General features: G+C 38.3%; 1 protein-coding gene across 8 annotated transcripts in view; it reads right to left on the reverse strand.

Moving 5' to 3' along the window:
* Positions 1-13,538, reverse strand: part of CADM1 (cell adhesion molecule 1) — a 316,950-nt gene that overhangs the window by 45,871 nt on the left and 257,541 nt on the right. For all 8 annotated transcript variants that reach the window (XM_079104470.1, XM_079104469.1, XM_079104466.1 and 5 more), the window contains 2 exons: positions 10,733-10,870; positions 8,541-8,699 (listed from right to left, as the gene is read on the reverse strand). In XM_079104470.1, coding sequence (XP_078960596.1) covers positions 8,541-8,699; positions 10,733-10,870 — 297 coding nt within the window. The remainder of the gene's footprint in view (positions 1-8,540; positions 8,700-10,732; positions 10,871-13,538) is intronic.

Here is a 13,538-nt window from a genome sequence, read left to right on the forward strand (position 1 = left end):
GAGGTGTCCTGAAACTCTGGCAGGAGATCTATTATCCCAGGGGCACATGCCACCTTCCCTCTCTTCCTGAGAACATTTAAATCAGAGAATATGTGCATTGGAAATCCTTCTGCGTGCTGACAACAACCAGGCCCTGGGGGTTGAGTGCAAGTCTGTTCCTGCATTTGGGGCATAGGCTCCCCATGTTCCTCACTTAAGATTTTACCCAATATTGCAAAACATCAGTAAGTGTGGAATCTGATGTGTGTGGATCAAGGGCTAATTGTTTCAAGTCCTACCAGGAAGAACTCAAGGGCAGCATGGACACAGATGCTATCAAAATGGCTAGGGAGAGGGTCTGGGTCAGCCCTTGTGCATTCAAGCAAGGAAGCATTGACTGAGTCTCTTTGTCAATCAGGGAGGATTACTGCAGTTTGGAGTAGAACAACAATGCAAAGATTAACCTGAGATTTGGTGAGCATTAGAAGCTGTTTGAGCTCAACCCCTACAATATGGCTGTCTAAATTGTTGGGAGAGGACAGCTTTGTAAGGAATGGAGGCAACGCTAGCATAAAAGGTGACCAGGACTGGTTAGAGAGGAGTCACATGGAGTACTGAGAGGAGAGGAAGAACATCTTGTAAGAGGTTTGCTTTGTTTTGTCATAATATGTTCAAGGATAATTTTCACTGCTGTTATTTTGTTTGTTCTCAAGGTGGCAGACCTCCTACTATTACATAGATGGTATGAATTATGGCACTTAAAACTGTACTTCCTGAAGAGAGCTGAACTATTAAGAGGGGGACAAGTCAAGTCTGGTGCATTGGGGTGGGACCAAAGAGCATGTGCCACATAGCCACAGAAGAAGGCCATTACCTCTTGTTGAAACTTGCAAGTCGTTTTGTGAATATTAAAATTACTGTTCACCCAACAAAATAAAATTTTATTCTGCCCATAACATAGCAGAAAGTTATGTTCCTGTGGTTTTTAAATGGGGTAACCCAGAGCACTTCTCTATGAAGAAAGCTTCACATACGGGAAGCAAACAGTAGGCAAAGCAAATACTGCACAAGAGCATTACCTCAGTAAGAAGAGAGTTTTTTGTTTTGTTTTTAGATTCCTGGTAACTAGAACAATGCCAGGACCTGTCACACAGTAGACATTCAAAACATAACTGCTGAATAAGTGAATGAAAGAATGGGTGAATGAGAAAATGGAGAAATATTGGGGCATGAACTTCTATTCCTTGCTCTACTACTGATTTAAAAAAAAAAAAAAACAATCAGACAGTGACTCCATCTTAGTCCTCATCACATAGTATCACTGTATTTTCTTTGTGAAAGTTAATCCAGCTCCCAAAACTGAGGTTCAGTCCACAAATTTCTGTTTATGCACTTCTATTTCATCACACAATTATTTAGCATTTCTGGCATATCTCAAAGTGGAAATGTAAGGGAAATCATAAAGGATGTTGTTTTATCACTTTTTATAGAGGCCAGCTTCACAACCATTTAACCTTCCACAGAATCAAAATTTGACCTTGAGCTAAGAACCATTAGCTAAGGGTGTACACAGGAAGTCTAGTTTTGCTATGCAAATTTTTGATGTCCACAGCAAAACAGACACATCTTTTAAAAATATATGAGATCAGTGAGAAGTGGGAAGTGGGTCCTTAGGAAAACAGGCCTTTCTGCAGAGCGTGCCTTCCGAAGGCAAAGGCCCTTTCCCCAAGGTTCATTCGAGTCTTGCAATGAATCGGGATCAACATTTCCTGTTCCTATTCTGAATATTAGTTATTTGGCTTCCAGTTCCTTTTGCTCCTACAGAATCTATATCACTTAGAATGCTGGATACTTGGAATTGCCACTGCTCTGTGTTAACACAAAAAACGACAAGGTTAAAAAATCAGCCCCAACTGGGTCTCCATGCCTTGATTATTTCTCATGGGGAATAATAAATGCTGAAATAACCTCCCTGAAACTCAATCCATTGCTTTAAAAAAATAAAAATAAAAAGGAGAATGGAAGGAAGAGTGGATTCTGTTCAAAAAAGAGTGGAGATCAGACAGAAACAGGCTGAATCTGAAACCAGCAGCTATTATGCTTTGAAGAATACAACCTGGGAACAGAGGATGTGACAGATGAGCTGCTCTTGGAAACTAAGACTTATCCTCCACTCCAACAGGAAAGCGTTTCCAATTTCCAGGTTTTCCTTCCTCCTTCACCACAGGGCACTATCAATACTGGAGAAACATTTATTTTGTCACAGATAAAGAACAAGTTTTGATCATCTCCTCAATGCCCAATTTTCCCCCAGATGAGGGAATGAAAGAAAAAAAACCTACTCTCCTCTGGACCTTGGATGAACAGGAATATGGATTTATAAAATACCTGGCTACATCTAGTCAATAAAACTCATTTTGAAAATGATGCCCACATACACGATTAACTGTCAGAGGCTGATCAGGGCAGGGAAGGCATCCTCACACCCATTTCAAGTTTTGTTTTCATTCTCCCTTTCAAAACTCATCTCTTAATTATTTTTCTTTTTATAAATACGCATGCACATATGAAACCCTCACAAAATGAGGATTTTTGCAAAACATGATAAAGAGAAAGGCCATGATGGGCGAAATCAAAGACACACAGCAGTAATTCAAGAGCTTCACATTTGCCTCCATCCAGAGTAAGGCTTTCCTCCGTTCTGCACAGCAATCTGAATTCTATACTGAGGGTCACAGCTTCTCTTTGAATTCCCAGCTTATGTCGCAATGTGTTGCCACCTTGATGCTATTTAGACAGTTTTCTTTTAACGTGTGGACAGTGAACTGTTCTCGTTTAAACAGGCTTTCATTTGACAAGAGTGCATTCCCTCAGATCTGAAACTCTACCAACCATGCTACAATTGTATCACGCGCTGCTATAATCAACCATGTTGTAAATTTGGGCAACACCAACTATATAGACATTTGCAAGAAAATAAAAAGCACAGAAAGATTTTCGGGTCATATAGCTCAGAACATTAAAAAGCAAATCTGTTCTCTGCATAACATCTAAGAAAACAGAGCTTTGAATTCCAGCTTGTGAACATAATTATTTTCTGTTTTAAACATTTAACTGCATGCTGCTGCTGTACCCGTGCTGGGTCTCAGAATGAAAGCTAGGAAACTAAGAGCCCTACTGTATGTTCTTCATTCCCAGCCACGTTCCTATGAGAAAACCTTATTAATGAGCTTGCAAACGAGCACCCAACAGGGAAATGTCACAAACAAGAGCGGCTAATGCCCCAGAAAATCAAATAACTGAACACTTGGCTGATTGTGGTGCCTTTCATATTTATAATAAAGGGGGGGGTGTTTAATTCACTGATTTTGAAGGGGTCAACACCTTGCTGAACAAAACAACTCATTTATTTATGTTCAGAAATCTCCAGATGATAAATTACATTGATGTTAATCACTTCAATGCATACTACACAATTAATATCTGTACTCACCAAAAACTTAAGGATTATTAAAAGTATGACAGCATACACATCTGGCTGATTTTTCACATAATTGGGCACAACAATTTCTCCTGGTACCACAAATAAGGGTACTAACAAATAAACACTGCAAAATTCTGGTTCAATTAATTAGGACTTGAATCCACAAGACAAAAGCAATTCCAGTTGCAGCTCAAGCCCTATAGTCTACGCAGCATGGAGGCACCCACCTTAAGGGAAGAAGTGTACCCCTTTCCCTTCTTATCCCTCCTCCCTTCTTTCCTTGCCATACTTAAAAGTATTCGAGGGCATACAAGTGGCCACTATTTCATTTTTCCCTTTAACATTATCTTTTTTGAAAAGATATAACTTATACAGAATTCAAATCTATCGTATGTCCTTGAACCCTATTCATAACCTGGCCTTCATTTGTCTTAGATGGGGTAGGTAGAGACATTTCCATAAACCTTCATTGATCAAAATAGGCCAGGGTTAAACCAACTGAGCACACTTAACAGCCCTCAGATCACGATAAGTTGCCCCAAGATGGTCTTATTCACTCAGAAGTCAAGGAAAGACTCAGAACTTCCTGGTGATAATGTCTATCACTGATAGCATAAGCAATCTTTTCAGGTGGTAAAGGGATGGACATTTAAAAAAGAATAGTTGTACATTTAAAAAATCTTTATTAGACATATATGACTAAAAAATAAAATTAATACATTCACATATATTATTACATAGGTCTTGGTTAGGTTAAAGCTATAAATTTATGTAAAGAAAAATGGATCTTATAAAGTGGTCTTCAATAGCTAAAACAATCCTTAGCAGGAAGAGTGAAACAGAGGGTATCGCAATACCAGAACTTCAACTCTACTACAAAGCAACAGTAACAAAAACGGCATGGTATTGGTACCAAAATATACAGGTAGATCAATGATACAGAATAGAGAACATGGACACAAACCCAAATAAATACTATTTTCTCATACTAGACAAGGGTGACAAAAATATGCAATGGAGAAAAGATAGCCTCTTCAACAAATGGTGCTGGGAAAACTGGAAATCCATATGCAGCAGAATGAAACTAAACCCCTATCTCTTACCCTGCACAAAACTCAACTCAAAATGGATCAAGGACCTCAGAATCAGACCAGAGACCCTTCATCTTATAGAAGAAAAAGTAGGTCCAAATCTTCAACATGTCAGCTTAGGATCAGACTTCCTTAACAGGACTCCCATAGCACAAGAAATAAAAGCAAGAATCAATAACTGGGATAGATTCAAATTAAAAAACTTTCTCTCAGCAAAGGAAACTATCAGCAATGCAAAGAAAGAACCTACAGAGTGGGAGAAAATCTTTGCCACTCATACTTTAGATAGAGCACTAATTTCCAGAATATATAAAGAACTCAAAAAACTCTACACCAAGAATACAAGTGGGCTAAGGAAATGAACAGATACTTCACAGAAGATCTACAAGCTATCAACAGATACATGAAAAAATGTTCAACACCTCTAGTCATAAGAGAAATGCAAATCAAAACTACCCTCAGATTCCATCTCACCCAAATTAGAATGGCGATTATCAAGAATACGAGCAACAATAGGTGTTGGTGAGGATGTGGGGCAAAGGTACACTCATACATTGCTGGTGGGGTTGCAAATTAGTGCAGCTGTTCTGGAAAGCAGTGTGGAGATTCCTCAGAAAGCTTGGAATGGAACCACCATTTGACCCAGCTATCCCACTCCTTGGCCTATTCCCAAAGAACTTAAAATCAGCATACTACAAAGATACAGCAACATCAATGTTCATAGCTGCTCAATTCACAATAGCCAGATTGTGGAACCAACCTAGATGTCCTTCAACTGATGAATGGATAAAGAAACTGTGTTTTATATATACAATGAAATATTACTCAGCTATAAAGAATAATAAAATTATGGCATTTGCAGGGAAATGGATGAAATTAGAAAATATCATGCTAAGTGAGATAAGCCAATCTCATAAAACCAAAGGACAAATGATCTCGCTGATAAGCGGATGATGACACATAATGGGGGGTGGGAGGGGGGCAAGAATGGAGGAAGGAGGGACTGTATAGAGGGAAAAGAGGGGTGGGAGGGGTGGGGGAAGGCAAAAATAAAAGAATGAATCAAACACCATTACCCTATGTAAATGTATGATTATACAAACGGTATGCCTCTATTTCATGTACAAACAGAAACAACATGTATCCTATTTGTTTACGATAAAAATAAATTTTAAAAAAAAGTGGTCCTTAAATAACTGAAACAAGGAAAACTCTGAGGGAGAAATGGACTCCTCAGATTGTAAGCAAAATGTGGTGAATATGTGATTTTATTTATCTTTTCCAGATATATAGCTATCAAAGGAATTGTAAAGGAACCAGAGGTCCCCAAAAGGCTGAACCCCAAACTTCAAGGGTCTGGGTCAATTTAAAAATACAGGTGTAAAGTTAATTCTCACAAGGTATCTACAATTCAACCTGCATGTAGACTGGCTACTGAACAAATTAGTCTAAGACTCTCGTGCCCTCAAGAATCTACTTTTGTTCATGACCATGAAGATATGGTGCTACCTGTCTACAGAGAGGACTGCTATGAGAGAGTGAAGTTAGCCATCAACACCACTGGTGAACAACTGGCAGACTGCAGAGCCCACTGAGGCACGCAGCTCTGGTTACTGCATAGCTGCTGGTGTTCAAGGAGAGGAAATCCGGTAGGAAATAATGCAGCAAAGTTCAATTCTGTTTGAAGAAGAACTTAAGGAATTCCTGGCCAATCCCACAAAGTTCTCAAGAAATGGAGTTCTCTAGGAATGGAGGGGAGTAAATTATCAAGTGACTTTCTTGAGCACTGACAGCCTCATCAAAGATTTCAAACCAGACCCAAAAATCCCATTTGATTTAATATAAAACTTTGTAATTCTTAACTATCTTTTACACAAAAGATATTTCCCTATTTATATTCCAAAATGGAACATCAAGGATAAATTGTTTGTGTGGCTTATGTTGGATAAAAGAAGAGAGAGCTGCCCACAAAATAAATGGCATGTTGGAGTTTGAAATGATCACTAGTGCATCCTCATCTTTGGAAGATGTTAAGTCTCTTTCCTGCAGGTAGGAGCCAGCACTTTGTTAGATTGAAATCAAATGGATTCACTTACACAGCCTTATTACTCTTCTTGGAAGGGTGAATCTCTCTTGAATCTGCAGAATATGGAAGCCAAGGCTTATAAGGATCATTATCAAGTTTTTCCCAGAGGTAGAAGATAAACTGCTTGAAATATTTTTGCATTTGGGGGGAGTATAATTTTGTAGGTGGGTGGGCTATATTCTGTTTAAAAACTACTCTGGGAAACTACTTAAAGAGTTTAGGGGCAGAAACTGGGTGGATATCTACTCAGGACTCACAAAGGAGCTAATGTATTATTAAAGCTAATGGGCCCCTACAAAGAAAGTTAATGGATATTAAGTTTGCTTAAATGAATTACATATTAACAAAGTCACAAGAAATCTACTATCTGCCAATTTAGATAATATCTGATCATTTCTGTTTTCCCATTATAGGGACATTACACCACAATAGTTTTAGTGATATGAAAATTATAAGCATGATGCTCATAATGAAGCTATATAATGAAGTGGATGAAATGAATTAACAAGAAAAACCTGCATTGTATAATGTTAAATTGAGCCAAGCTCACAGAGTAAGAAAAGGTTGGAATGGGAGGGTCTCTTACAAGCAACTTTTAAAAACTTAGTCCCTAGTTTGCTCAGGCATTTGAAAAATGATAAAGAATGCATAAGGTAGATTGGTGGCCTTCAGAGATATGTGCAGGTTCTAATCCCTGAAACCTGTGAATGTCACCCAATTTGGGAAAAGGGTTTTTGCAGACGTAGTTAACTTACAGATCACAAGACTGTATTGGATTATCTTGGGTGGGACTTACATTCAATGACAAGTGTCCTTGTAAGAGAGATATAGAGGAGAGAAACACAGAGAAGAGAAAGTCATGTGAAGGTAGAGAATGGAGTTATGAAGCTATAAGGCAAGGAACTCTGGAGGCCCTAGAAGCTGGAAGAAGAAAAAGCCTCCTCTAGAGCCTTTTGGGGGAATGTGGTCTGACTGACACCTTGGTCTTTTGGTCTTCAGAACTGAAAGAATAAATTTCTACTGTTTTAAGCCACCAAGTTTGTGGTGCTATAATTTGTTACTGTGGTTCTAGGGTACCAACATAAAGATTCACAAGGGGTAACGCATTTCCTTCATCAGATCCCCAATCTCTGCCATCCCAACCAAACTTTAAAAGCATTTTCACTCTGCACATTCAATTATCACCTGGAAGTGTTCAGAGGCCAAGTTACAGAAGCCTTTTGATGAAAAGTGAGAAGCTGGCTACTTGGCCATAACCTTGGCACAAGAATGGTTTTGGGCAGAAACCAGATTTTTTTTCTCTGATGCAGAAGGGTCTAGAGGAGAAGATGAGGAGAACATATTTAGTCTACAGGGCACTGTAGGGAGACAGCCTTACTCACTACAGTCTAGCTTTTATTGATGAAGCCATCAAGATGTGGCACTTATCCCGAAGAGTTTGACTTTCAACTCACTGCTATAATTTAACCTCAAATAGAAGAGAATGTGCAATTAAAAGAAAATACTGATGTGGAATGGAAATAAAATACCTCCTTTAAAACAAAATCCAATGCTTATGAGGGGATTAAAAAGGTAGGGATTACTCCAGAATCTGAAATTGGCACCAAAATGATGAGTGTCTATATTCAAAAGACATCAATTTTGCATATGTTAAAACAGATTGAAATGATTTTAGTTTTTCATTTGGGCTAAATGTAGAATTCTCATATCCTCATTGGCACTTTGTAAGATGGCAGCATTTCCTTAAAACAATCCATTGATTATTTTTCTACCAGGATGACAGGAAAAACATTGTATTAATTCTATATAAAATGTATGGATACATCCAATAAATGGCATCTGAAGAGGTTCTAAGCAACTGCCATGCTGTGCTCTCAGAGTAAGATGCTCAGGTACTCACACTGTACTTCTAGATACCGCTGGGTCTGCAAGTTTCCGGTGACTGCAGGGTGCTCCACCTGACAGATTACTGGGACCCCATCATCCTCCTTGTGCACCTTTAGCATCAGCTGACTGGTCACAGTGTACATGTCTGACCACTCTTCCACCTCTGATTTGCCTGCAGGAAAGGAAATGTATAAACAACCTTCGATGGGAGAACCATCCTTCTGGTTTTAGATTCTCTTCTCTCCTTCCAAACTCTAAGAATACTATTTTAACAAACATGAATGGATAAGGGCAATCTGTGAATGGATAATTGATAAAATGATTGTTTTCCTTAATTTCCTATCTTTCAACCTTATTTAAGATCTATTTCAACCTTAAGCAGTATATTTTACTGAATTATATTGCTTATTTCTTCTATCTCACTGCCCCCACCCCGCGCAAAAAAAAAAAAAAAAAAAAAAAAAAAAGCCAGCTAGAGGTTCAAACACTTGAATATCTGGTTGTTCCAAGGTATTTGGGAGGAGGAAAAGAAAAGCATTTTTCACCCTTACAACCATCTGAACTTGAAATATCTCTGAGGCTGTCATGCCATTTAAAAATTCCAGGACGTCATCCAAATCCCCTAAGTAATTCAATCAGCAGTGGAGATATAAACAACCCTTTTTGCCTACCCCCATCATCAACAATTAAGAGGGAAAGTAACTAAATGGATTTACATAATTGGAATTGTAATTGAAATGTTTAAACTCTGAGACTTCTGGAAGACCACAGAAATGCAGTGGCAGTGGGCTAGAGCAAAGTAAGATATAGGGCTTTGGGCCAGATGGGAGACACATCCAAGAACACCCAGAAAAGCAGGGAGGAGGCTTCCGGATAGAATGAATAGGCTGAGGCAGTCCCTTCCTGAACCCAGCACTCCCAGGAACATGGCACGCCATTAACTTTCTTTTAATGTTTTGTATTTATTGGTACACATTTAATGGCTCAGTTCACTTAAACAGAAAAGCAGAGGGGAAATGAGAAACTCTTCCCTTCCAAAACCATACCTAGGAAATAGGAGATTAAAACAGAACAAGCTTTTGGAAACGTAAGCTGTTAGATATAGATTTCTCTGTTTCCACATATAGACTTCTGTATCACCTTTCTACAAGGGCTTATTCTTTTCTTCCTCACACTGCTTATTTATTTAATAAGCATGCAGATAGCACTTAAGTTGGCCAAGCTGCTAGCTTAATGCTTTACAAATATTCACTCATTTCATGTTCATAAGACTCCTACAAATTTGCATTATTATTTTAGAGGAAAATGAGGCACACAGCTAGTTTTCTGTCAAATGACCAAAGTATATCAATCCTTTCTTTAGGGTACTACTTGGAAGGCGACTTTGAAAAGAAAGGAATCTGAATGCCGACATATCTGAAGGACTTAGGAGAAGTGGTGAAATATGGTCCAACAGGGTATCGGCTGTGTCCTTTCTCTGAAGCAACAGCTGAGGTGGCAGGTATTGAAGGTCTAGGAATCAAACTGGGGATGACTCAGAATTGAGGGAGAGCCAACTGCAGCGTGAAGGAGTCACCTGCACTTCTCCCACAAAGTCAGAGACTTTGCAAAAGAACAGACTAGTGAATTGGGCAACTGAATTAGAGGTTTCACAAGAAAGGTGGTCACTATAAATTCATAACTAAGATAAAATTCTTAGTCTACTTAGTGCAACCTCCCTGGTAGGAAAGCATATAGTCAACACAGTCAACAGTGCAACAGATGTTAGAATCTGGAATTTTTAAAAAAATTGCTCAAACATAAAAATTTGCAGTTCTGACCTAGTCTAAACCACCACAAAATGTAGGGATTTTGTGTAATGAGAACTGAGGTACAGAAATGGCCTGAGCTCAGGGAATACCCGGAACAGGAGCTCCTCCTGGCATGAAGAATTCTAGTTTATAGGTTTAGTTTTTTTTCCTGGGCATCTGAATACAGCAACAAATCCCATCATGCACCCTCAAACCACACAAGAGGATGTGAATTAGAACAATAAAATGCTGTTATGCTTTGGCCTCAGATGTCTTTAGTGATTATGAACCATACCTAAATAAATACTTCTGTTTCAGGGGCATGTTTTGCATCTGTTCATAATTTTCACAAACTCATACTTGGTAGAATCAAGAGCCAACTAACAAGTTCAGGACAGCAGGATTTCTCGGTTACCTTTGAGCTCCTTGTTCCCTTTGAACCATCTAATAGTTGTGGCTGGTTTACTGGCCATGGCAGTGCAGTTGACTTCAATCTCCTCACCTTCCACCGCAGTGTCTTTCTGGATATCGATCATCAGGTTACGTGGTGGGACTGCAGATTAAATATATATGCTTTGTAAATACAGAATCCATTTCTAGACATATTCTTCTGTTGATCATAAACTAGCACCATTGCTATCAAAAAAGGGACAAAATAATGGACATTCCTGATGGGAATTTAAAACAAATCATCACAAGAGGAGCAAACTGCCTCAGGGAGAGGGAAGAGAAGTGCAAAGCCATCACTAGATAAAATAAATCATGCAAAATCAGTCAATTTCTCTCCTAAATTTCTCATATAAAATGACCAGTTTCCCACTCTTAAATCATCACCAACCATGTTACAATATAGATATTAGTTATTCATCTGATTCATTAGAAAACTGATCAGAGAATGGATATAAAAGAAAGAGGAGTACACATTATTGAAATTATTGTCCTTACCTGGAAGCCCCTGAAAGTAATACTTCTTGAACTCAACACTTGGATTTCAATCTTCATATAAAAGATTTCAAAGTCTACCAATAAAGATCAAAAACTTGGGGTCCCTCAAAAGAATCACTCACCATAAACATACACAGAAAATTATATCAAAACCAGTTCCGTTTAAACAGATTCACAGAAATTGAGAATGCAATCATGTTCTCCGATGGATGGCATATTAATAAAATCCTTTGAATATGAAGATGCGATAATACAGGGAATGCCAATTTACTTGAAACAGTTTTCCATATTCTGAATTCTAATGGTCCTGATTTTAGAAATCTAAGCAGATTTAAATAGAATTAAAACCACTCTTCTTATGAGCACATTAAAGATATATGGGATAAAACAACCAAAATATAAGATTTGGGGGCTGACATACTAAATATCAAATCAAGAATATGAAGACTATGATGGTGATGATGATGGAACTTTTTTGGTACCGAGCCACATCCCCTTTTTAGTTTTTAGTTTGAGACACTAAAGTTTGCTTAGGGCCTCACTAAGTTGCTGAGACCGGCCTTGAATTTGCAATCCTCCTGCCTTAGCCTCCCAAGGCACTGGGATTACAGGTGTATGCCCCATGTCCAGCAGTTTTTCTTTTCTTCTTCTTGTATGCTACTATGCCCAGCAGTTTCAGCAGTTTTTCTTTTCTTCTTCTTCGTCTTCTTCTTTTTTTTTTTTTTTTTTTTTTTTTTTTTAATGAAACTGAGTTGACAGTGAAACTTCATAAGGGGCAACCTTACCCTCAAGACTGAACCTCTTGAAATAAAAATCAGTAAGAATACAGAATTCAGCAGTGTGAATATAAGAATATGTGTCCTGACCACCATGAATAAGCAAAGACAGTTCTGAGACTTATGATTAATAAGTTTCTCAACTCAGAAGAGAAACAAGAAATTAAATATGTATAAACATGCCATCCCGATGATCAAGTTGAATAATACATCTCTGATACTGCTTCAATAAATTATAGGATTAAACCACGTATTTGGGATTTCCAACTGTTATAGTCCAACATGAAAATTCTGCCCACAGGAAGACTTTCATACTGAATTGGAGCAATTGAAAATTCTTATAGGGAATGATGAAAGAGGAAAAGTAAAATGATTTGTTGCATATATTTCTCAGCAAGATAGTATGCCGTGGTGGGGAGAGGAATATAACAGCTAAAGCAAAAGCATCCCTCTTTGTTCCCTGTGTACAAGGAAAACAACATATTTGCTCAATTGGACGTGATGCTAATGTGATATGGCCCAAATGAGTAGTTAAGCATGGCAAAGAACTACCCTAGATTACACTTCAAGAAAATATAAGTGAAAAGAGAGATAATTTAACATCCAGTTTGGACTTGCACATCTGCTAGCATTTTAAGAGACACAGAAAGGCAGTGACAAAAGAAACAGGATGACTTCAGCTGGTGGTATCCTTAGCATAGTTTATCCATCCTTGATGATGATCAGGTCAGTTACAAATTTTTATTCCATATACCTAGGCAGTGGACAGGGAATTGCACAGAAACAGTAGACGTTTAGGACCAGCAAATACTACTACATTCTGAGGGCAGTAAAATATGAATACTGAAATAAAAATGCCATTGTTAGATCAAATGTCAGTGGAAAAAACTGTCCAAGGCTAAAGAAAGCAAGACCTTGGTAAGTGATTAGAGGTATTAAAAAGAGATAAGAAAGAAACGAGGTCCTCTCAAACCAACGAAGGGATGAAAGGGAACAGATGGTCCCTTCAAGGTCCAGGCAAAAACAAATATAGAGTGATGAAAATAATTTTTAATGTGGATATATGCAGTGGTTCCCAATGAGAACTGAATGTGAGTAAAGTGAACAATGGGACATGAATTTAAAGAAGGGCTCTCTTAGGCTATGACAGAGGGCAAATGGCTAAATCCACTGGCAATCCTGGACATCCCTACAGAATTGAGTAGATCTGATCCCACTTTATTACTGTGGGAGAAACGCTTTGATGATCAGTCTAGAAATCTGGGAATGTGCTAGATGAAAACAGATCCAGGAGTTGTTCAAAGATTTTGTTACAGGGCTGGGGTTGTGGCTCCGTGGTAGAGTGCTTGCCTGGCATGTGTGAGGCACTGGATTTGATTCTCAGCACCATATATAAATAAATGAATAAAACAAAGGTCTATCAACATCTAAGGAAAAAAAAAAAAAAAGATTCTGCTACAGAGACTGCTAAGTCTCAGAGGAATTTCCTTAGCCTTAAAT

This window comes from Sciurus vulgaris, assembly GCF_902686455.1.
Source record: "Sciurus vulgaris genome assembly, chromosome: 11".
In the NCBI taxonomy this organism is placed as follows: domain Eukaryota; kingdom Metazoa; phylum Chordata; class Mammalia; order Rodentia; family Sciuridae; genus Sciurus; species Sciurus vulgaris.